Source organism: Oncorhynchus clarkii, chromosome 12 (genome assembly GCF_045791955.1).
Source record: "Oncorhynchus clarkii lewisi isolate Uvic-CL-2024 chromosome 12, UVic_Ocla_1.0, whole genome shotgun sequence".
Taxonomy (NCBI): domain Eukaryota; kingdom Metazoa; phylum Chordata; class Actinopteri; order Salmoniformes; family Salmonidae; genus Oncorhynchus; species Oncorhynchus clarkii.
In genome coordinates, this window is record NC_092158.1 from 12812112 (window position 1) to 12837224 (window position 25113).

General features: G+C 43.4%; 1 protein-coding gene across 2 annotated transcripts in view; it reads left to right on the plus strand.

The window, feature by feature from the left end:
- Window positions 1–25113, plus strand: part of LOC139422719 (inactive tyrosine-protein kinase PRAG1-like) — a 36370-nt gene that overhangs the window by 1235 nt on the left and 10022 nt on the right. For both annotated transcript variants that reach the window (XR_011635751.1, XM_071174028.1), the window contains exons 2-4: window positions 2893–3249; window positions 3427–5219; window positions 23652–23818. Coding sequence is in view for 1 of the 2 variants with exons in the window: in XM_071174028.1 (XP_071030129.1) it covers window positions 2992–3249; window positions 3427–5219; window positions 23652–23818 (2218 nt within the window). In the remaining variant the exon portion in view is untranslated. The remainder of the gene's footprint in view (window positions 1–2892; window positions 3250–3426; window positions 5220–23651; window positions 23819–25113) is intronic.

Here is a 25113-nt window from a genome sequence, read left to right on the forward strand (position 1 = left end):
CAGTTTTGCTTCCAGACACTGTTCTGTTATCGCATGCCAGGGCGAGACAGCAGGGGGTAGACTACAGCGCAGAGGCAACACTAGTTGATTACACACTGGCACTCAGGGAGACAAAGATGGTTTTTATTATGTCCCCAAGATGCGGAATGACACAAAGTTGACCCAGACCCATGCAGCAGGTCACCTTTGTGCTGCTGATCACTTTTTTAAAATTGTTTTCCCATTTTGACTTCTGAATTTCTTAACAGCTATATGACAGAAAGCCCAGACTTGAATTTGTGTCATGACTCTTGACCATCTGGCCGTACTCGTGTATATAGATGTTAGTCTCAGAGTACAGGACTAGGCCTACATAGAAATGTCTTATTTTTTTTACTGAGGAAGAAAGAGCGTAGGCTACACTCAGAATCTGTGTGAGGATTTGGTCATGTTCATTTCTGGAGGTGTTGGAGCTGGAGAAATGGACATCAGCCTCACATGAAACTCCTTCTCACCACATGTCCAGGCTTGTTTTTGTTTTGGGTGTTATAGTGCGTTTGGGAAAATATTGAGACCCCTGGACCTTTTCCACAGTTACAGCCTTATTCTAAAATATATATATTTTTCCCCTCATCAATCTACACTCAATACCCCATAATGACAAAGCAAAAACAGGTTTTTAGAAATAAAAAAACAGAAATATCTCATTTACATAAGTGTTCAGTAAAAAGGGTCTAAATGCTTTCCAAGTGCACTGTGGGTAGATACCCAAGCTGATGAGAAAATGGAAAAGATCATATTTGTCTATACCATTCAGAAGTAGACCATGTGCCATACATCTATCAGTCATACATTTTAATATAGGCTACAGTTGAAACAACAATCAGTGTTGTTTCCAGTGGTTTCCAGATAGTTATTGTGTCAGAGAAACAACAACAAAGGAATATCAGATTATGCTGTAGGTGTAAACATGCATCTCACTAAGTCAAGAAACTCCCCTTCATCTACAAACCATGTCTATAGTTTGTCCCTAGATATTATAATGCTACAAAATCAATACCAGTTTCTGGTGTTTGAAATTGAATGAGTAACCTTATTATATAAGGCTACATCCCCTGTATTGCTTTATTAATGACTTTAGGTGGTGGGGATATGTACTTCTGTGTGCCATTTCCAAGGCTTGTCTTCCAAGGTATTTAGCTCTGTGTGAAGACAGAGGGGGACACCTAGGAGAAACAAGACAGACAAACCCTCTAGTCATGTTGATTTTCTCACCGTCCTCCAGTCTCTAACATGAATTGCACAGGGAGAGGTGTTAAGAGCTGCTGGTGTGGTGGTCTGACACTTGCGCCTCTCCACATTCCAGGCATTCTGACCTCTGGGATGTTTGAGGCATTCTACAACAGGAGACTGCATTCTAAACGCCTTTATGTTCCTGGGGGTCACGTGGGCTCAACAGAAAGTAGGACCCTCTAATTTAGGACGCCTGGGAACGAGGACAGAGCTCAGAGGCATCTGAAGTTACAAAGAACACTGCAGTGTAGTGATAGTGGTGGAGCGTGTTGAGTTTACTACAGAGGTTAAAGCCTGGTATAGTTTAAACTTCCTGGCAACACATGACTACACAAATTCAGACACTTGATGGATTTGGCCATAAGTAATTTGTTAGAATCACTGGGAAAATTAAATCCATAGAATATTATTGGGGAACCAATGAAACACACATCATTATCCTGAGGTGTTTACTGTAGTCTTTCTATTCTAGTTTACTCTGCAGTAAAACAGCTGTGGTGCTTCCTGAACCAGACATAATGCTAGTTCTGTTAGGCAGGGGAGACCAGGGGAAAGGGCTTGTGTCCCAAAATGGCACCCTAATCCCTACATTTTACTGGGCAAGTCAGTTAAGAACAAATTCTTATTTTCAATGACGGCCTAGGAATAGTGGGTTAACTGTCTCGTTCAGGGGCAGAACGACAGATTTTTACATTTGTCAGCTCGGGGATTTGATCTTGCAACCTTCCGGTTATTAGTCCAACGCTCTAACCACTAGGCTCACTGCCATACTTTTTTAGTGCAGTACTTTTAACCAACGTAGGGAATAGGGTGTCAGTTAGGATGCAACCGAGTATTGCACCTTGTGCTTTTCATCAGTGGGTGTCAAGTACTGATCATTATGCAACACCACAACCAACTCTCAAATACCTTTTCCTTAAAAGTGATATTTTTATTGCATTGATATGAATGAAGTTGTATTTCGTAATTCAACAGAACTGAATGGTGTAATGTTGAGGGTTAAAGTCTAGAAAGGTGACTGATTGTCTGACTGTTGTCTCGGTGTGTACCTGTAGGGGATCTGGGATTCCAGGTTGACAAATCTGTTGAAATGGGTATGGGAAACACTGTGAACTACGAGTCCCCAATTTCATCCAGCTTCAGGCCGATTCATCCTTGAGCGGATGGTCGGGGGGGGTGGACATGTACACTGCAAAGTGACCACAAGAATCCCAACCAATATAGTATTTGACAAAAACAGAATAATTTCAAACCTTAATTACATTGGGATACGATCACATATTGCTTTACTTATGAGTGGGAACAGATTTCTTAAATTAAAATCACTTTGACCTGATTTCCTGGTGATTTTTAGTCTTTTATGTCCAATAATAAAAATGGTATAAATAAAATCACCTCCGGGGCAAATTGTTCCATTGGGCCACCTATTGGAGAATGAACTTGTCTTGTTCTTAACCACCACTGTTATGTTCAGCTCAAACAATGTGTGCTCTCAATAGCATTATGATAGTTATTGATTAACTCAAGGAATTCCGATAAGAAACAGTGCTTTTAAAATGAGATTCGCCACAGTAAATACAATTCTATAGACAATGTTATTCTGATTTCTCCTCTCTGCAGGGTTTCATGTGATACCAGGCTTCTCTGTACAACTACGAACCATGTCGGATCATCCCATCTCCCACCTACATTGACATCAACTATACGTTTCGGACAAATATGTCGGCCTGCGGTGAGTTTTCAGAACACGTGTGGAAACCCGGCTCGTGTAAGAACTGCTTCCATCCGCGTAGCGCCCACCGTGCCATTGGGGGCAGCACAGTGCCCTGTGGTGCCCTGAGGACCAGTCTGGGGGGAGAGGAGGAGGAGGAGGAGGAGGGAGTGACCGTGCCCTACTCCAAACCCACCATCGCCGTTCGCCCCACCATGATGCTCCCTGACTCCAGCGAGATGCTGGCAGACCTCAACATAGAACAGGTTAGCTCTCACTAACTCAAATACAAATGTTTGACACTGTATGCCTTTGCATTGAACTAAGTACATCTAGAATGAAACCCGTAGGTTTTAGAGTCACTTAATGTGAAGTGATTCAATAATGTCTGTATGCTTTCTATAACCATGAATTATATTTCCCCTCAATTTGTTTCCCCTCAGGACAATCTGAAGAGTCCAGTGGAACGACTGGGCCTTAAGAAGATGTTGGGCCTGTCCCCTATCTACATAGACAGTAAAGGTTGTAACAAGGCCCTGAGGGAGGCCGTACTACAGAGTACTACAACCCCTGAGAAGATAGACTACCCCTGCAGCCGTTTTTCCCCTGGTCCTATCAGCCCCCGGTCTTCTCTGTCCCCGTCAGCCCTCCAGAAGGACTCTAGTATGATCATCAGCAGTGTCTTAGTGACCCAGGAGGACGGACACAGCCGAGGGCCTCACAGTCTGAAGGAGAAAGGGAATAGCAACAGTGACTCGTCCTACAGGCAACAGATCACCAAGACTACCAAAACCACCAAGAGTACTTGCAACGGGCACGGCGTCCGCATGGTGACCACCACTAGAGGGTCTTCCACAGTCCAGGCCATCCAGGAAGTGAAAGCACCTCTGGGTATTGCTATCAACATCATTGCCACGGTAACAACAACGGCTGGTAACGGCATCTGTAACGGTCTTATCACCACCACAACAGCCCCTAGTAATGGGGGCCTTACGTCTGGGAACACCAATCAGTCCAGTACTTCTCCCGTCCCATCTTTAACCACCCTGGGCTCAGGGGCATCTCCGGGGCCTCTAGGGCACAACCTCCTGTCCTGTGGAGGAGGCCGAACCGGCTCCTTCGTCTCCGAGCCTGGTACTCTGTCTCTGTCAGACTCTTGCTCCTATCGCAGCAGCACAGACTCTCTCACAGGGCCGGATGGCTTCGGACTGGCTGGGCCAGATAGTCCCACTCCTCAGAGCCTCTCAGCCTCGTCAGCCAGCTCTCCCTCAGACGGACAGACGCTGTCGTCAGAGCCCATCTATGCTGAGAGCACCAAGAGGAAGAGGAGGCCTCAGAGCGCTGGAGGAGGGAACGGGAAGGTCCATGCCCAAAAACAGCACTCCGAGCTGGAGGTGGAGCTCACAGAAGAGGGTCAGAACCAGAGGGCCAAGATAACCGTCCGGGCTGCTCATACTGAGGAGAACAACCGAACATTCTATCTGAGCAGCCCGGACTCGGCCGTCAGCACCCAGTGGCCTGACTTCAGCCCCACGGCCCTCAGCAACCCCGGAAGCCCAGCTTTCAAGTGGCCCTCCAGCTCCTCTGTAACAGAGACATCATCCCCAGGTTTCCCTGCTTCCCTCCAGCCCAAACCCCAGAACAGCCCCCCTATACCGCCCAAGAGGAACAACCGATCGCCCAAACCGCTCCCAGGGACCTCCAGCATCTCCCCGGTGCCTGAGCTCAGCATACAGACTCTGGTTTTATCACCGTCTTCCAGGGACGTCCAGGTGCAGGTGAAGTCCCAGATGGAGCCCCACAGCTCAGCCTCGTCTGAGGTCCGGAGGCACAAGCTCCATACCACTCCCTGGAACTGGGAGGGCCGGATCGAGGAGGAGGAAGAGGAGACAGAGGAGGGCCATGCTCAGGAGAGTGCCTCTCAGAGCAGGGTGGCAGGGCTCATCAATAGGGCGGCTGTCTGGAGAGACGCCAGTGACTGGAGACCCACGGGGGTGACACAGGGCAGCGAGGGCCAGCGGGGCAGCACCCAGACCCTACCAGGCACCGCGGCCAACAATAGTGCCAGTCAGAAGCAGGCAGGCTGCAGCAGCGCGGAGGAGGGCAAACATAGCGGGAGCATGTTGGCCAAGTCGACTCCGTCGTCTCTCTCCAGCACGGAGCAGCTCTCAGCAGAGGGGAAGAGTTCAAGCCATGACCCCACTCCACCACCCCCTCCCCCTAAGAAACACCACAGGTAAGAACCTGGGCCTTTTGGTTTTAAACACTGACTGAGCTACGGGCTATGGATGGCATTCCAGACAGTGTAGAATGAACATCAGTCATTCTACTGTAGTGAATTAGTTTTGTGATTCTTTGTAGTTTAGTCACTCTTTTGTGATATACGGTACCTGTATTTTATTCACACTGAGCTTTGGGTGGTATTCCTGAGAGTGTAGCATGAATGATGTTGAGAAACAGACAGGCCATGTATGACAAATTGAAAATGAATGGGCTTTTGGAAGATCACTTCACTCTTGACAAAGTAGGTTTGCTTGTCTGTATAGTTTACCCATTTAATCTACAGTGTTGTCATTAAATTCAGTGATTTCAGTTGGAAATGGATGGCTACTCCGTATTGATGTGACAATATTTTAAGTGAGCGTAATGTATCATGACAGAAATGACTTTAATTTGTAATGTTCATTATTGGTTTTTAGACTCCTCACTTACCCAGTGTACTGCATGGTGCTGCTTGCCAGCACTAGTGTAATTCTTTATAGCACGACAGTAATGAACTTCATCCATCATGAATTGGATTCTCATTTCCTAATGGGGGAAATGTATTTCTGTTCAACTTCAAAGGGTATTTCATCTTTTAGATGTGATTTACATTTTAATCGTTTAACAGGACACTCTTATCCAGAGTGACTTACAGGAGTAATTAGGGTTAATGTAAGTGCCTTGCTCAAGGGCACATCGGCCTATTTGTCACATAGTCAGCTCGGGGATTTGAACCAGCAACCTTTCGGTTACTGGCCTTAACCTGCCACCAGGTCCCAGTCACTCACTACAGCTACTATTCCACAGGTGGATACAGTCATGCGAGGCTGTATAAAATAAGGTATTAACACTTGGTTAATGTAGTGTGGACATATTTAAATATATACATTTAAATATTCCTTGTACTCTAAATGTTTTTGCTGTTTGATTTATTAAGTATTCACTGACTATTTGGGGAATCTCAACTGTGTTTTGATGAATATTTTCAGCTTAGCAGCCACACGGTTGATGCCCTTGTTCTGTCTGTCTTGACTGTCTATTTCTTTTAGAGGTCGACCGATTAACCGGAATGGCCGATTTAATTAGGGCCGATTTCAAGTTTTCATAACAATCGGAAATCAATATTTTTGGACACCGATTTTGCCTATTTTATTTTTTAAAATTTTATTTGTATTATTATTTTTTTTACACCTTTATAAAATATTTTTTTAACTAGGCAAGTCAGTTAAGAACACATTCTTATTTTCAATGACGGCCTAGGAACGGTGGGTTAACTGCCTCGTTCAGGGGCAGAATTACAGATTTTCAGTGTCAGCCCTGGGAACCAACCTTGCAACCTTACTGCATTCGCGTAACAGGCTTTAAGCCAAGGTAAGTTGCTAGCTAGCATTAAACTTATCTTATAAAAACAATCAATCAATCATAATCACTAGTTAACTACACATGGTTGATGATATTACTAGATATTATCTAGCGTGTCCTGCGTTGCATATAATCTGACTGAGCATACAAGTATCTAAGTATCTGACTGAGCGGTGGTAGGCAGAAGCAGGCACGTAAACATTCATTCAAACAGCACTTTTGTGCATTTTGCCAGCAGCTCTTCGTTGTGCGTCAAGCATTGCGCTGTTTATGACTGCTGTTTTTGACTTCAAGCCTATCAACTCCCGAGATGGGGCTGGTGTAACCGAAGTGAAATGGCTAGCTAGTTAGCGCGCGCTAATAGCGTTTCAAACGTCACTCGCTCTGAGCCTGTGGTTGTTTCCCTTGCCAACACTGCTTCAAGGGTGGCTGTTGTCGTTGTGTTTCTGGTTCGAGCCCAGGGAGGAGCGAGGAGAGGGATGGAAGCTATACTGTTACACTGGCAATACTAAAGTGCCTATAAGAACATCTAATAGTCAAAGGTTAATGAAATACAAATGGTATAGAGGGAAATAGTCCTGTAATTTCTATAATAACTACAACCTAAAACTTCTTACCTGGGAATATTGAAGACTCATGTTAAAAGGAACCACCAGCTTTCATATGTTCTCATGTTCTGAGCAAGGAACTAAAACGTTAGCTTTCTTACATAGCACATATTGCACTTTTACTTTCTTCTCCAACACTTTGTTTTTGCGTTATTTAAACCAAATTGAACATGTTTCATTATTTATTTGAGGCTAAATTGATTTTATTGATGTATTATATTAAGTTAAAATTAATGTTCATTCAGTATTGTTGTAATTGTCATTATTATAAATAAAAAATAAATAAAAAATGTCAGATTAATCGGTATCAGCTTTTTTGGTCCTCCAATAATCGGTATCGGCGCTGAAAAATCATAATCGGTCGACCTCTAATCTCTTTCTGTCAATTCAATTCAAAGAGGTCTTTATTGGCATGGGAAACGTGTGCCAAAGCAAATTAAATAAACAAAAGCGAACAAAAAAAACTCTCTCGCTCGCTAACAGTTCTCTCGCTCGCTAACACTTCTCTCGCTCGCTAACACTTCTCTTGCTCGCTAACACTTCTCTGTATCTCTCTCTCTGTGTGTGATGATTAAACGATGCTCCCTTGTTTTTGCAGTGATGCAACTTGAGGGCTGACTGCCTACTGTGATCTCTCCTTTCATAGTGAGATTATTCAGCTGGTATCAGCCTCCATTCTCAGTCTAGAACCCTAAGGATCATTCAGACTGTTCCGGAACAAGTCTCAATGCATTCCTTGTTCCATTTGTAGTAGTCTTAACTTTTCACTGTCATTTCAAGAACATCATGGGCTGTAAAAAATATTCCTTGTCTCATTGTAAATTTGTTTTGGCCATCACACAATAGATGGGACTGGTAAAAGAGTCCTTGTGCCTTTGTCCCATTGACACTGACAGGCACACACAAAGATAACCTTGTCAATGATCTGCATTTAACTAAGATGTTAATGTATCTTAGATTGTAATTCACTTTATAATATTTTTGACACTGTGAGAAAGTTGTGGCCTATCTATGCACAGACATGACTGTATAGAATAACCTAGTGACATTTTCCCCTGTACTGTTTAGACCATAGGGCTTAAGATCACTACTACACATAAAGCTTTCTGACTCATAGACCTAAACCAGAAGGAGACAAATATACTGCTCAAAAAAATAAAGGGAACACTTAAACAACACAATGTAACTCCAAGTCAATCACACTTCTGTGAAATCAAACTGTCCACTTAGGAAGCAACACTGATTGACAATACATTTCACATGCTGTTGTGCAAATGGAATAGACAACAGGTGGAAATTATTGGGCAATTAGCAAGACACCCCCAATAAAGGAGTGGTTCTGCAGGTGGTGACCACAGATCACTTCTCAGTTCCTATGCTTCCTGGCTGATGTTTTGGTCACTTTTGAATGCTGGCGGTGCTTTCACTCTACTGGTAGCTTGAGACGGAGTCTACAACCCACACAAGTGGCTCAGGTAGTGCAGCTCATCCAGGATGGCACATCAATGCGAGCTGTGGCAAGAAGGTTTGCTGTGTCTGTCAGCGTAGTGTCCAGAGCATGGAGGCGCTACCAGGAGACAGGCCAGTACATCAGGAGATATGGAGGAGGCCGTAGGAGGGCAACAACCCAGCAGCAGGACCGCTACCTCCGCCTTTGTGCAAGGAGGAGCACTGCCAGAGCCCTGCAAAATGACCTCCAGCAGGCTACACATGTGCATGTGTCTGCTCAAACGCTCAGAAACAGACTCCATGAGGGTATGAGGTCGACGTCCACAGGTGGGGGTTGTGCTTACAGCCCAACACCGTGCAGGACGTTTGGCATTTGCCAGAGAACACCAAGATTGGCAAAATCGCCACTGGCGTCCTTTGCTCTTCACAGATGAAAGCAGGTTCACACTGAGCACATGTGACAGTCTGGAGACGCCGTGGAGAACGTTCTGCTGCCTGCAACATCCTCCAGCATGACCGGTTTGGCGGTGGGTCAGTCATGGTGTGGCGTGGCATTTCTTTGGGGGGCCGCACAGCCCTCCATGTGCTCGCCAGAGGTAGCCTGACTGCCATTAGGTATCGAGATGAGATTCTCAGACCCCTTGTGAGACCATATGCTGGTGCGGTTGGCCCTGGCTTCCTCCTAATGCAAGACAATGCCAGACCTCATGTGGCTGGAGTGTGTCAGCAGTTCCTGCAAGAGGAAGGCATTGATGCTATGGACTGGCCCGCCCGTTCCCCAGACCTGAATCCAATTGAGCACATCTGGGACATCATGTCTCGCTCCATCCACATGCACCACAGACTGTCCAGGAGTTGGCGGATGCTTTAGTCCAGGTCTGGGAGGAGATCCCTCAGGAGACCATCCGCCACCTCATCAGGAGCATGCCCAGGCGTTGTAGGGAGGTCATACAGGCACGTGGAGGCCACACACACTACTGAGCCTCATTTTGAGGACATTACATCAAAGTTGGATCAGCCTGTAGTGTGGTTTTCCACTTTAATTTTGAGTGTGACTCCAAATCCAGACATCCATGGGTTGATACATTTTTGTGTGATTTTTTTTTGTCAGCACATTCAACTATGTAAAGAAAAAAGTATTTAATAAGAATATTTCATTCATTCAGATCTAGGATGTATTATTTTAGTGTTCCCTTTATTTTTTGAGCAGTGTAGTTCGCCAGCATGTTGACTACAAATGGGCACTTTTTAAAATAAGCCTTGCTTTATCGGGTGTGTTGTAGGGTTTAGAATACAACTGTGTACTCCTCAAGTCCTTTCAGAGATGCAGGCGTTTGATCAACAAGGCTGTGCTGGTTCACTATGTAGATTACTATCTCAACAACATCTAATGTCTTTGTTTTAACCTGCAGGGAAGCTGTAGTGGTGCTATTCTTGTGTGTGTTACAATATGTCTAACTTAGCCTAATAATATATAAGTTATTGGGGAGTAAGATCATTTCAGGCATCAAGATGATCCCAATAAAAAAATCCCAGTGACTTTTTTTTCCTTTTAATTATTTGACATTAGAAACTAAACTAATTGGTCTTGGCAACAGCTCCTGTTTTGGCTGGCTGTAGGGAACACTATCACCTCTGTTTCTGATGGCGTTTGGCTGGCTGTAGGGAACACTATCACCACTGTTTCTGATGGCGTTTGGCTGGCTGTAGGGAACACTATCACCACCGTTTCTGATGGCGTTTGGCTGGCTGTAGGGAACACTGTCACCGCTGTTTCTGATGGCGTTTGGCTGGCTGTAGCGAACACTGTCACCGCTGTTTCTGATGGTGTTTCCCAGACCTTTATTTGGGTTGTAATACTAGTAAGCTTCTCTCCCATTTGATATTATGACATTGCTAGCATGCTGCTGCTGCTTCGCTTGTAGTAATACACGTTCTAGAGACTCATGTGAGAACGGGCCCTAGCGATGTCCTGCTTTTGGGTAGTCTGATCTTATTTGTTTTCCCAGAGCTTAACTGTTGAGGGTAATACTGTAGTCTTGGTCTGACCTGCCTGGGCCAAGCCAGAAAGCTTATCGTCTTTAAACAAACGCCCTGGAGCTGCTTCAGCCGTCACGTAGACTACAGTGAAGTGTCCTTTTAACATGGCAGCAGATTCAACCTCACAGTTCACATAATACATTCAGGAAACATCTTGAACAGACCTAAATCCCAAAAAGACAGTGTCTTAGAAAGGCCTTTGAGAACAGTGTAACACAGGGAAGTAGAAGACAAACATACAGTGTAGTGTGTCCCAAATGCCCCCCCCCCCCCCCCCCCCCCCCCCCCCCTATATAGTGCACTACTTTTGACCAGTGCCCCATAGTGCTCTGGTCAAGTTTAGTGCACTATATAGGGAAAAGACTCAACTAGTGATACGGTGGCATTTCCACAGGGATGTGAAGGAGGAAAACGGGCAAACCAAACACAAACGAGGCAGCGTTTTGTGTGATGAATCATTTAAAGAAACATATGGTTCAGAAATCTATCCTTCTCATGGCTGCATCACAGTTCTTTTGATCACCGTGAGGAACCAAACAAACATGGTCACAGTGAGATCCTCCTGTTAGGTGATACTTTTGAACCAGTCCTTTTGTCTTTAGTGACAGTTGGTCCAAACCGTTTAGGTGGCCTACAGTCTTACCCCAAATAGTGTGTTTATTATGTAGTGCTGAGCATTTAACGGAAATGTTGGTTATTTTTTGTTGGACCATGTTGGTTCAATAATTTGAATTCCATTTCATTCTGTTTTTTTTCAGTTTTTCTATAGATAAATTGTATCAATCCTGAACTGTGCGATGTAGGCCAATATTTTACATAATTACCACGTTTTCTGTGCTAAACGAACTACAATGACCATAATCCATTGCACGCCTACTTGTCCGGTCTGTTTCTTTTACGCAGCATGCGCAATTGAGAAAGCAGTTGCTTGGTGAGGTATCGCTACCTGAAAATACATTATCTAAGTGATTGATAGTTGGTATTCAGCCTTATTTACTTTGATGAACTACTAAATAGTGATTTTGTCAGACAGCAGCTCTATAGAGATGAGCTGATGACTTGGAATTAAATAATACATTCATCAAATAAAACAGATGTAATATACACTAGAGGTTGACCGATTATGATTTTGTCAGACAGCAGCTCTATAGAGATGAGCTGATGACTTGGAATTAAATAATACATTCATCAAATAAAACATATTTTTCAGTTGTGCATTTTACATTTTATTAATGTGAATAAATGATGGTTAATAAGTGATAATGGGCAGTCACTACTTATGTTCATTGTTTTCTTCTGTTTTACAACATTCAACCCACAATGCACAGTGTTTTTTTGTTGTTGTAAGTAATCAAAATTGAAAACCATGATTATTTTGTAATAATTTAAACGAATCCGAACCGACTTCAAAAAGCACTATTCGCTCAGCACCAATATTCTAGGACGAGGGTGTTTTCAGTGGGGTAGTGGAAGAGCAGATTGTTGCATGGGGCAACTACCAAACTGTTCCTGGCAAGCAGGTGACATTGCTTTTCCTGTGGCGAGACACTTTAAATACACTCGTCTCTTGTTGAGAGAGAGAGTTGTTACTTCATGGACTGAAAGCGACCGTCAGATCTGGGATCATGTCGGATGTCCTGGACCTTCGCTGGTACTTCAGTGTGAGGTCCTGTACGAAACTTTTAGCTGAATCCTTTTACAGAGCTTTTGAACCAACTAATAATGGTTTCCGGTAGGAGCTGATTGACACCTTTTAGCCTGACCATCTGTCTACTGCTTTTGACTTGCTCGAGAGTAGACAGTGATTTGATGCCAAGTAACAGGTACTGTGTATTGCATAAAGTGGTTGTAACTTACAGAAGCTTATATGGTGCTGACTGTCTACAATAGGTGTTCCCAAACAGTTTTTCTCTGCGACCCCATTTTGCTATAAAAAAAATTATAATAATCTGCGACCTCACCATAATAATTATAATAATCTGCGACCTCACCATAATAATTATAATAATCTGCGACCTCACCATAATAATTATAATAATCTGCGACCTCACTCAGTGATGTAATCAACGGCCAATGTTTACTTTTTTTAATGCGATGCCATACTTTTGACAGTATTTCAAGTTGAAGGACGTATTGATTTGAAGTGACTGCAATGCATCAGAAAAGTGTTGACGTTCCTCATAGGTCAGGCAGCCTCTCTGCTCTCTGACTCCTGGCCCTCCAGCACTGTGTGTGAAACCATGTCCTTCTGCCAGCTGCCCAGATAGACACAGGCATCTCCTGTCTGATTTACATAGGCTGCCATCACCCCTCCCTCCCAGGTTTATTCCTCCATGGCTTGTGGATGTGGAGCTTACAGGTTTCTTCCTAAATGGCACCCTATACCCTTTATAGTGCACTACTTTAGACCAGAGCCCAGGGTTAGGGAATAGGGTACCATTTGGGATCAGCCCTAGTCATCTGATGAGCTGGAGGTGATGGGGTGAAGGATGTAGGGGTGTATCTGAATGTTCAATGGGATATATCCATCTGGGTAGCATGACTAGTCCTTGAGAACTCAGAAATCGTGAGGGAGAAAGAGGGAAGGAAGGAGAACCCTGTGGCTGTACGTTAATATCCTTGGCAGCAAGGACGTTGTCCATGTGACCCGCCCGTTGTCCATGTGACCCGCCCGTTGTCCATGTGACCCGCCCGTTGTCCATGTGACCCGCCCGTTGTCCATGTGACCCGTCCCTTGTCCATGTGACCCGCCGCCTTGTCCATGTGACCCGCCGCCTTGTCCATGTGACCCGCCCCTTGATGAAACAATGGTCACTATTCTTCTACCATAGTATAATAACTACCCTGCATGCAACAGCAAGAGAATCCGCATTTGTACAGGAGAAAATAAGCCGGTCCGGTACGGCTTCCCGGCAAAATAAATATTGGGGGTACGCCGTACCAGTTAAACGTGAGCCTATCACAATTACTAACAGAAAATGTCAATAACTATATTACACTATTAACATTACCGCATGTCAGCTGCATGAAAAATGTGCAAATTGACTTGAGGCCAGGGTGGCACATGCTCCAAATTGCATTGTGGTTTGACGAGAACACTTCGCCAAGGCGGAGGATGTGGGGACCGCAGTGGACGCATCAATTGTGTATGAATGACATAATACACATTTAGGTGTTTTGTAACAGATGTCTCTTTCTATTCATCAAACTGCGGATGCACAGTGCACTGTTTTGATGCTGGAATTATTTTATGAGTGGACAAACGTGTGCGGGTAACCTACAGGAGCGCCCTTTTTTTAAATGATTGTTTGTTTGACAATCGGATGAAAACATCACGACTGGTTGTGTTGATGCCTCATTAAAACGTAATACATGATAAAAGTGATATGACAATTCTTCACTAGGCCCACGGAGATCATATGAAATTGTATCTCGGCTCAATCCGAAATGACCGTTACATTTCTATCTCGGTATCTGTAACACTTCTGCTTGACAGACTGAATAGAGCCCCTCGGCTATAAAGAGAAAGTGTGCGAGCAGTGCTGTGTGGTTCAGTACTCAATTAGCCCGACTAACCGGTGCCTGTATATAGCCTCGCTACTGTAATAAGCCTCGCTACTGTTATTTTAACTGTCTTTACTGTTGTTTGTATTTCTTTACTTATCTATTGTTCACCTAATACGTATTTTTTTACTTAAAAATTGCACTCTTGGTTAGGGCCTGTAAGTAAGCATTTCACTGTATTTCACCTGTTGTAGTCGGCGCACGTGACAGACTTTGATTTTAAGATTTACTGTGTGGTTCAGTACTGTGTCACTGTGGTTCAGTACTGTGTGGTTCAGTACTGTGTGGTTCAGTACTGTGTCACTGTGGTTCAGTACTGTGTGGTTCAGTACTGTGTGGTTCAGTACTGTCACTGATTCAGTACTGTGTGGTTCAGTACTGTGTCACTGTGGTTCAGTACTGTGTGGTTCAGTACTGTGTGGTTCAGTACTGTGTGGTTCAGTACTGTGTGGTTCAGTACTGTGTCACTGTGGTTCAGTACTGTGTGGTTCAGTACTGTGTGGTTCAGTACTGTGTGGTTCAGTACTGTGTCACTGTGGTTCAGTACTGTGTCACTGTGGTTCAGTACTGTGTCACTGTGGTTCAGTACTGTGCGGTTCAGTACTGTGTCACTGTGCAGTTCAGTACTCTCCACAGCAGGTAACGCTCATTAGGCTGTGTTAACGTTGTATTTCTATCCTCTAGCCCAGGTATTCCCAAACTGGGGTACGTACGCGCAATGCCGTTGGGGGTACGAAAAAATAAAAATGTGATTCACATTTATTTTTTTCACATTTTCAAACAGTCCATTTTTATATTTTCTCGCCTGAGTAGCCTTGTTTCACTGCCAAAAATAAAATGAAACCATCAAGTGTTCAGCTAAATACCAACACAATGTCAAATACAGGTAGCCTAGTCAAATAATTAACATCCAATCACATTCACCATTACTCTCTTCTGGGAATTCCACTAATGGTCCGTATGTAGCCAAACGTAGCTGCTGCTCATGTTGGTGTCTGTACTAATGGTGCAAAAGCCTTGACAGGGAGACATAGTGGAGTGGTAACGCGCGTGCAAGCAGTTGCTCCCGACACCACTTGGGTACACTGCAGCATCCACCGAGAGGCTCTTGCTGCCAAGGGAATGCCTGACCGCTTGAAAGACGTTTTGGACACTAAAGTAAAAATGGTTACCTTTTGTTAAATCAAGGCCCCTGAACTCTCGTGTATTTTCTGCATTATGCAATGATATGGGCAGAGCCCATGTAATGCTTTGACAACATACAGAAGTGCGCTGGTTATCAAGGGGCAAACTATTGACACAATTTATTTGAAATGAGAGACAAGCTTAAAGCTTTCATTACTGACCATCATTTTCACTTGTCTGACCGCTGGCATGATGATGAGTTTCTCACACGACTGGCCTATCTGGGTGATGTTTTTTCTCACCTGAATGATCTGAATCTAGGATTACAGGGACTCTCCGGAACTATATTCAATGTATCCTGTCTTGGCAAATTGCACTGTTAAGACACTGATGCCCTTTGCAACCACGTACCTATGTGAGAGTGGATTCTCGACCCTCACTAGCATGAAAACTAAATACAGGCACAGACTGTGTGTGGAAAATAATTTAAGACTGAGGCTCTCTCCAATATATCCCAACATTGAAGAGTTATGTGCATTCTTTCAAGTACACCCTTCTCATTAACCTGTGGTGAGTTATTCACAATTTTTGTTGAGCAAATAAGGTTTTATATGTAAGATGGTTAAATAAAGAGCACAATGATTTATTATTATTTGTGCCCTGGTCCTATAAGAGCTCTTTGTCACTTCCCACGAGTCGGGCTGTGACGACAACTCGCACTCATTCTTATGTTTTTAATAAATGTATAGTGTGTGGGGGTGGGGGGGGGGGCTTACAATGACGGCAAAAAACATTTGAGTGTGCTGACCCTGGTCCTAGAGGGGGTATGTAGCTGGAGGTTGAATGTTGTAAGGGGTACGGCACTATAAAAAGTTAGGCTAGAACAGTGGTTCCCAAACACCATGTTTAGTTAACAGCCTAGCTAGTTGATGCTGAAGTGATGCTTGGGAGGAGGCTACAGGAAGGCTATTTTTTTAGGTCAATAGAGGGAGGGTAGCATATTGGAGGAGGAAGATGATGCTGATTATGCTGCTACTACTACTTCATAACATTCACTCTGCTTTCCCTGTATTGATTAACAACAGTCAGTTCTAGATATGTATTGGATTTTCTGAGACATTAATGAATACAGGAACCCTAGTTAGAATGTTCTGTATAATAATGTCATTATGTATAATTCTAGGAGATGGCTTCTCTATTGCTGTTTATAGCAGCACAGATCTCCTATGGATATTAATATTTACAGTTCAGAAAGTATTCACACCACTTGACTTTTTCCCAAAATGTTTGTTACAGCCTACATTTTTAAATTGATTAATTTGAGATTTTGTGTCACTGACCTACTACACACAATACCTCATAAAATCAAAGTGGAATTAAGATTTTAGAAATGTTTACAATTTAAGTAAATTAAAAGCTGAAATATCTTGAGTCAGTAAGTATTCAACCCCTTTGTTATGGTAAAATTTGCCATAATGAGTTGCATGGACTCTGGGGAGAAAGGGAAGTTGCACAACTGAATGCATCTTCCGCATTTTAACTCCTCTGAATCAGAGAGGTGTGGGGAGCTGCCTTAATCGGCATCCACGTTATCCGTGCCCGGGGAGCAGTTGTTTTGGGGGTTAACTGCCTTGCTCAAGGGCAGAACTGCAGATTTTTCCACCTTGTCGGCTCGGGGATTTGAACAAGCAACCTTTTGAATGCTGTAACAAGTCCCATAAGTTCCTTATTTACATAAGTATTAAGACTCAGGGGCATCCTGTTTTCCGTTGATCATCATTGAGATGTTTCTACAACTTGATTGGAGTCCACCTGTGGTAAATTCAATTGATTGGACATGATTTAGAAAGGCACACACCTGTCAATATAAGGTCCCACAGTTGACAGTTCATGTCAGAGCAAAAACCAAGCCATGAGGTTGAAGGAATTGTCCGTAGCGTGCCGAGACAGGATTGTGTCAAGGCACAGATCTGGGGAAGGACACCAAAACATTTTTGCAGCATTGAAGGTCCCCAAGAACACAATTCTTCCATTCTTAAATAGAAGAAGTTTGGAACCACCAAGACTCTTCCTATAGCTGGAATCCCATCCACACTGAGCAATCAGGGAGAAGGGCCTTGGTCAGGGAGGTGACCAAGAACCCGATGGTCACTCTGACAGAGCTCTAGAGTTCCTCTGTGGAGATGGGAGAACCTTCCAGAAGGACTACCATCTCTGCAACACTCTACCAAGACGGCCTTTATGGTAGAGTTGCCAGACGGAAGCCCCTCCACTAAAAAGCACACGACAGCCCGCTTGGAGTTTGCCAAAGGGCACCTAAAGACTCTCAGACCATGAGAAACAAGATTCTCTGGTCAGATGAAACAAAGATTGATTTCTTTGGCCTGAACGCCAAGCGCCACGTCTGGAGGAAACCTGGCACCATCCCTATGGTGAAGCATGGTGGTGGCAGCATCATGCTCTGGAGATGTACAAAACAGGCTTAATGAGATACCTCGCAATGCCACGCTTATGAGCCCCGAAATTCAGAACGAGTTGCTGGAGTGTGCAGCATCATTGTTACTGTGCAGGATAAAAGATGAAGTTCATTCTGTGCCTTCCCACGTATTTTGCCATACCAGCAGATGAATATAAACCTGAACTTATTGCTGTGTGCATCCGATACATTCATGCTGGAATGATTTTAAAGATAAAGCTGTTGGGTTTATGGAAACCGCTGATTTGTCTACACAAGGAATTTCTCTGAAAATACTTGGAAGTGTTGCAACCCCTTGGAGTTGGATCCCACTCTGTTTTTTTTTGTGTTTTTATCCGTTATTTTACCAGGTAAGTTGACTGAGAACACATTCTCATTTGCAGCAACGACCTGGGGAATAGTTACAGGGGAGAGGAGGGGGATGAATGAGCCAATTGTAAACTGGGGATTATTAGGTGACCGTGATGGTTTGAGGGTCAAATTGGGAATTTAGCCAGGACACCGGGGTTAACACCCATACTCTTACGATAAGTGCCATGGGATCTTTAATGACCTCAGAGAGTCAGGACACCCGTTTAACGTCCCATCCGAGAGACGGCACCCTACACAGGGCAGTGTCCCCAATCACTGCCCTGGGGCATTGGGATATTTTTTTAGACCAGTGGAAAGAGTGCCTCCTACTGGCCCTCCAACACCACTTCCAGCAGCATCTGGTCTCCCATCCAAGGACTGACCAGGACCAACCCTGCTTAGCTTCAGAAGCAAGCCAGCAGTGGTATGCAGGGTGGTATGATGTGGGTTTATGTTTCGTTGGCGCTTCAGTCATGTCAGGAAACAGAGGGGTACATGTCCTACTAAAGCAAACCTTTTAAGCAAGCGATATATGTGCATTTCAACTCCCACCGTTTTGAATTTGGTTCTGTGCACCGCAGCAAAAGTGTCGGGACATGTCAGTACCTTTTTTGTTTGACACAGTAAATCAGCTACACACATTTATGAGTGGATCCCACAGACATGCTGGATTCATAAAAGAACCGAAAGAGTTGCATCCCGATAGACCATGTATTGAGCTAGGAAGATCCACAGATTTACGTTGGAGTTAAAAATCAGTGTCAGTGAGTGAAGTGCTGTTACAGCTAGATGTCATTTTTAGAGGTTCTTGCAAGTTTTCCGAGGCTTGTGGACAAACCACATTAGAAGCCGATGCCCTCTTACATCAAATCCAGAATAAGTTTTTATTCCTGTTAGTCACGTTTAGTAAATTGTTTGAAACTAGTGATTTTGCTACGAAGGGATTACAAAGCTCTACATTATCTGTGACGGACTGTATTGGTTTAATTGAAGTCCTCAAAAGCAGCTTTTCTACGTTCAGAGAACTCAGGGGGAGACTTTGGTAAAGTTCTATACTAACTGAAGAGATGATGATTAAGCTTGATATTAGTAATTGGGATGTGAGCGTGTCACGGCGTTGAACACTGCCTGTAAAATTGGCAGACAGTGTAGTCACAACTTCATTAGGGAAAACATCCAGCATCAAGAGTGACAGTGACCTGAGGCAACTATGGAACAATATTCTAGACCGACAGATTACGGCGTTAAACTCAAGATTTCAAGAAGACACATATGGGATCATGCAAGCGGCAGCCTCCTTTTCCAAAGAATCCCAAACCTGCGGCCTTAAAGAGCAGCTGAAGACCACATGCGATCATTATGCAATATCAAGTGAGGATGCTGAATTCACGTTTTTTATTCAGCAGTTGAGTCGCAAAATGAAGATGGGAAAGAGTGACTTTTCCTCCATAATGAGTGTACTTGACAGCTGCCCTGATGATATTCTCCCTAATATAAACTCTCTGTTAAGGATCATTGTCACACTTCCAATGACATCATGCAGTGTGGAGAGTCTTTTCTCAACAACTAGGATAAAAAAAAATCATCATCACACATCAGTGACAACCACTTCAGTTTGCTGTCTTTAGAGCGACAACTGACAGATCCATTGGATTGTGATGACATCATCACCACATTCAACTCAAAGCCTCGCCGTCTGCGCCTTGTGATGTAGGTCACGACTTATTGATACGTCTACTAAAGGGAAGGTACCTTTTTATAGTACTACTGCCTACTGTGGTATAAATGGTAACATCAAATATAGGCTTGTTTGCCCATCGAGATTGAAGTGCACCTGAAGATGAGTTTTATGTTGTTGGCAACTGTCTTATTTTAATATGCTGGGATAGGTCATTATTTATATATGTAACTAGGTTGCTCCAAGTGCTATGCACTAGTATAAAACGATTGTATTACGAAATAATATATGTAATAAACAAGTAGAAAAAATTTGACGAGAGTCAAAACAAGTTAACGTTGTCTTTGAGACTAAATTTCACTTGCCTGTTCAGTCAGCCACAAAGCACATTCCACCAAATAGTCAATGGTTACAGATTGAGCTTTGAAGTCTGTTTTGAGTACTTGATTACTCATCTAACCCTCATCATCCTCAACCACTCTGTATCTAACCCTCATCATCCTCAACCACTCTGTATCTAACCCTCATCATCCTCAACCACTCTTTGCTACTTGCCAAGGTCACCCTTTTCTCTGTAAACAGAAATCATGTTCTCAGTAATCTATTTCAGCCAGAGCTGTCCTTCCCTGGTCCTATTCCCTATTCCACTTCCTCTTTCAGGCATACAATTGTCTGAATTGTTTTGTTTCATTGTTCAATGGAAATGTTCATGACCTGGGAGAGTAATGTTTTTTTTTATATATGTTACCCAGTAGTAGTGGTATTAACTGAATTTATAAACATTAGGAACACCTGCTATTTCCATGACAAACTGACCAGCTGAATACTGGTCAAAGCTATGATCACTTAATGTTGTCACTTGGTAAATCCACTTCAATCAGTGTAGATGAAGGGAGGAGACAGGTCAAAGAAGGATTTTTAAGCCTTGAGACAATTGAGACATGGATTGTGTATGTGTGCCATTCAGAGGGTGAATGGCCAGGAGAAAAGATGCCTTTGAAGGTGGTTTGGTAGTAGGTGACAGGCGCACCGGTTTGATTGTGTCAAGAACTGCAACACTGCTGGGTTTTTCACGCTCAACAGTTTCCTGTGTGTATCAAGAATGGTCCACCACCCAAAGGACATCTAGGCAACTTGACACAACTGTGGGAGGAATTCGAGTCAACATGGGCCAGCATCCCTGTGGAACGCTTTCAACACCTTGTAGAGTCCATGCCCCAACGAATTGAGGCAGTGCAACTCAATATTAGGAAGGTGTACCTAATGTTTTGTACACTCAGTGTATATGCTATATGTTACAGTATAGTGCTGGTTGAAAGAGATGAAACAGCTGCTATTATTATCTTGATCTGATGTTAGACGTGAGATGATGATGATGTGAATGTACACTATTACTCAAACAGGCTGTTAGCACTGGCTATTTATCAGAAAGATATCTACCTGAAGATCTAATGGAAGCAATGCCATGATAAACGAGGTTTCAAAGATTGTTATTGTTTGGGAAAATAACCTTTTTTATCAAAACTATTATTCACACGACCATCAGACAGGAGAGGTGGTGGAGACTGCGGCCTATTTTAAAGTCACCCAGGTACTAGCTAGCCATTCTCTTTAACATTCTTTAGAGTCTAAGATGTTGGGGGAGTGCTAAGCTGACATGGAATAAAACAAATTAAAAGGGACATTATGGATCATTTAGCTATTGGATTTTGAATTTTAGGACCCCTTTTTAGGTATCAAAAAAGAAAACAAATATTGGAAATATTTAGAAATGTACAACTAAAGCCCATAGAAACGCATTGAATAACACATTCATGGGGCGGCATGGGGTGGTTAGAGCGTTGGACTAGTAACCGGAAGGTTGCAAGTTCAAATCCCCGAGCTGACAAGGTACAAATCTGTCATTCTGCCCCTGAACAGGCAGTTAACCCACTGTTCCTAGGCCGTCATTGAAAATAAGAATTTGTTCTTAACTGACTTGCCTGGTTAAATAAAGATGAATAAATAAATTCATAAATGGCAAAAAGGACCATCAAAAAAATAAATCATAAGAAACAAGGTTTTGAAAAAATATATACTCAGGAAATGTTTTTTTTTATATCAAGCCGGTGAGACCGTAACTCACCCTCAACCCTGATGCTTCTTTAAATGATATGTGTCAACAGTTCCATAGCACTGTTGTTTACTTATTACATATTAGTTGTAAGTACTGAGCTCCAAACAAATGGAGATGGATTACCCCATACACTGCAATTTTATTTTTGAAGGTGATTTATGCTATAGCCTACAATACAAATGAGACGACACACACACACACACACACACATTGTCTATTGCCATATGTCTCCGCCTCATTTCCACCGTCTCATCATCATACGCCTTTGTTTGGTCTGACAAATGGTCGTGGGTTTTGCTCTGCTCATGTATGAGGGTACACACACACACACACACACACACACACACACACACACACACCTGCACTGCTGTTTGTTGAGGGGATTTACGTTGTGATTGAAGTTTAAAGACCTAGTGGATAGAGCAATAGAGCCAGTCAATCTGGGCTGAGATGAAGGATCCGGGGCTATGCTCAGTTTGACCCATTAACCAGCTAGAATGAAGCAATTGAATAGCAATGAGATTCAGATTTGCCTAGCCTGTCACTCAGCCTAATTGGACTACATGATTAGGAAAACTACCCCCAGAGGGTATTAGGGGCTCCTTTTCATTCAGATAGGAGCTATCATGGCATGGGAAAGCAAAACATGGATTCCTCTATATGTTTAGGGTACAGTGTAGGATGTTGGCAGGGAAATTACTCTAATGGAAAAGTGGAAGACATTTTCAAAAAAGTCATTATTATTCCCTAGCTCCAGGAAGTATATGTATTGTCTCTTTTTCATGACTTGGCACTGAGAAGACTATATTATTATTATTTATCTTAAAGGGAAACTACACTCAAACTATCTTTTTGGTCTTTTTTTTCATTAGTGCACTGTTGATACAGTCTCAAAATGTATCTCATGATGATCTGACAAGTGACACTTTGCTTCTTGAAAGTTCAATATCTTGAAAACCTGATGCTGACATGCAAAACATTTTGTCTCTATCGATAGTGGACGAATGAACAAAATACCAAAGGATTTTTGATGAATTTTTCCTTTAAGAGACACAACAATAACAAGCATTCACTCAGCCAGAAGAGTGTTCCTCTCCGAAGGGGAAGTGAGACTAGTATCTGACGTTTCATGTGTTCTTGTGAAGAGTGGAGGCAGTTTACCTCATGTAGTGGCTGAACCGTCTCATTTACATCCAGATATGTTGAGATATCTAGATGAGATGGAGGGGAAACTAGATGTTTGGCTCACAGAGACAATGATAGATTGTAAAGAACCGTCTCTCAGCCTGAAGCAAAACTGACAGGCAGCACAACACACACACACACACATACATACACACACACACACACACATATACACACACACACACACACACACACTTTACCTGTTCGCTGAAATTACACAATAGAACTAACATGTTCGGTTTAACAAGTTGTAAGAGCGAACACTGTCTGTTATTGTTGAGAGCTGCAATAGAGACATTTTGTTAGGTGTTTGATCATCAGACGGTTTTGATAACAGTGGTCATTTATTTTTAATGGTGGGAAGCCGTTGTGTTAACTTCCTGGTTATGGAAATTAGATAAGGCACCAAACATCATCCCCCAGAGTAATATCCTCTGTTACGCTCTCTGCAGGGTGTCTGGTAAGATGAGCCAGAGCAGTGTGGAGCTGGACCACTGCAGCCAGCAGGGCTCTGTCGAGAGCCTGACCAACAGTCTCCGTGGCCTGGGGAGCAGCAGCCTGCCTACAGCCTCCACCGACAGCTTGCCTGGAGACTCCAACAGAGCCCTCTCTGATTCTGGTGAGTAAATGTTAAAGCCACCTTCGACAGCTTGCCTGCAGACTCCAACAGAGCCCTCTCTGATTCTGGTAACTGTTATAGCGACCCGCCGGGACATATAACTAGGGCCAAGAGATCCGCGAGAAAACGACATTGTTTTGAGAGCAACTACACATATCATATCTGGTGCTGTTGGTATGGTGCCCCAGAGTTGGTCCGGGGGGGATAATTGTGGTAAGGAAAAACGTACCCTTACACCATGTGACCTGACCAGAAAAAAAACCGGTGCCTTACATTTAACAACCACCACCACCAACAGGAAGGAATTGGTTGGTTGTTGTTTGACATTTGCCTGTTTTTCCATTTGTGGCAGTCAAATGGTTCTACTAGAAGCATCTAACTAAGTGGAAAGTGAGAAAACAATGAGAAGAGGAAAAGATGAGGTTATTACGGTTATACTAACAGCTACTGCAGATATGAGGTTAAAGTAACAGATTACTTTATAGTAACATATGAGGTTATAGCATTTTAACCTAGTTATATTGTGTGTATTGTAGGCTATGAGTGCCATTTTTAAATTCATATAGTTCTGTTCTTGTCTATTGTAGCTTCTGCTTTCACAACAGCTAAAACAATACCAAAAATACTAAATAAACTCAGAAAAAAAAGAAGCATCCCTTTTTCAGGACCCTGTCTTTCAAAGATGATTTGTAAAAATAACTTCACAGATCTTCATTGTAAAGGGTTTAAACACTGTTTCCCATGCTTGTTCAATGAACCATAAAGAATTAATGAACATGCACCTGTGGAACGGTCGTTAAGACACTAACAGCTTACAGATGGTAGGCAATTAAGGTCACAGTTATGAAAACTTAGGACACTAAAGAGGCCTTTCTACTGACTCTGAAAAACACCAAAAGAAAGATGCCCAGGCTCCCTCGTCTGCGTGAACGTGCCTCAGGCATGCTGCAAGGAGGCATGAGGACTGCAGATGTGGCCAGGGCAATAAATTGCAATGTCCGTACTGTGAGACGCCTAAGTCAGCGCAACAGGGAGACAGAATGGACAGCTGATCATCCTCGCAGTGGCAGGCCAAGTGTAACACCAGCACAAGATCGGTACATCCGAACATCACACCTGCGGGACAGGTACAGGATGGCAACAACAACTGCCCGAGTTACACCAGGAACGCACAATCCTTCCATCAGTGCTCAGACTGTCCACAATAGGCTGAGAGAGGCGACAGAGTTTTACCTCGTCAGCTCGGGGATTCGATCTAGCACACTTTCGGTTACTGGCCCAACGCTCTAACCACT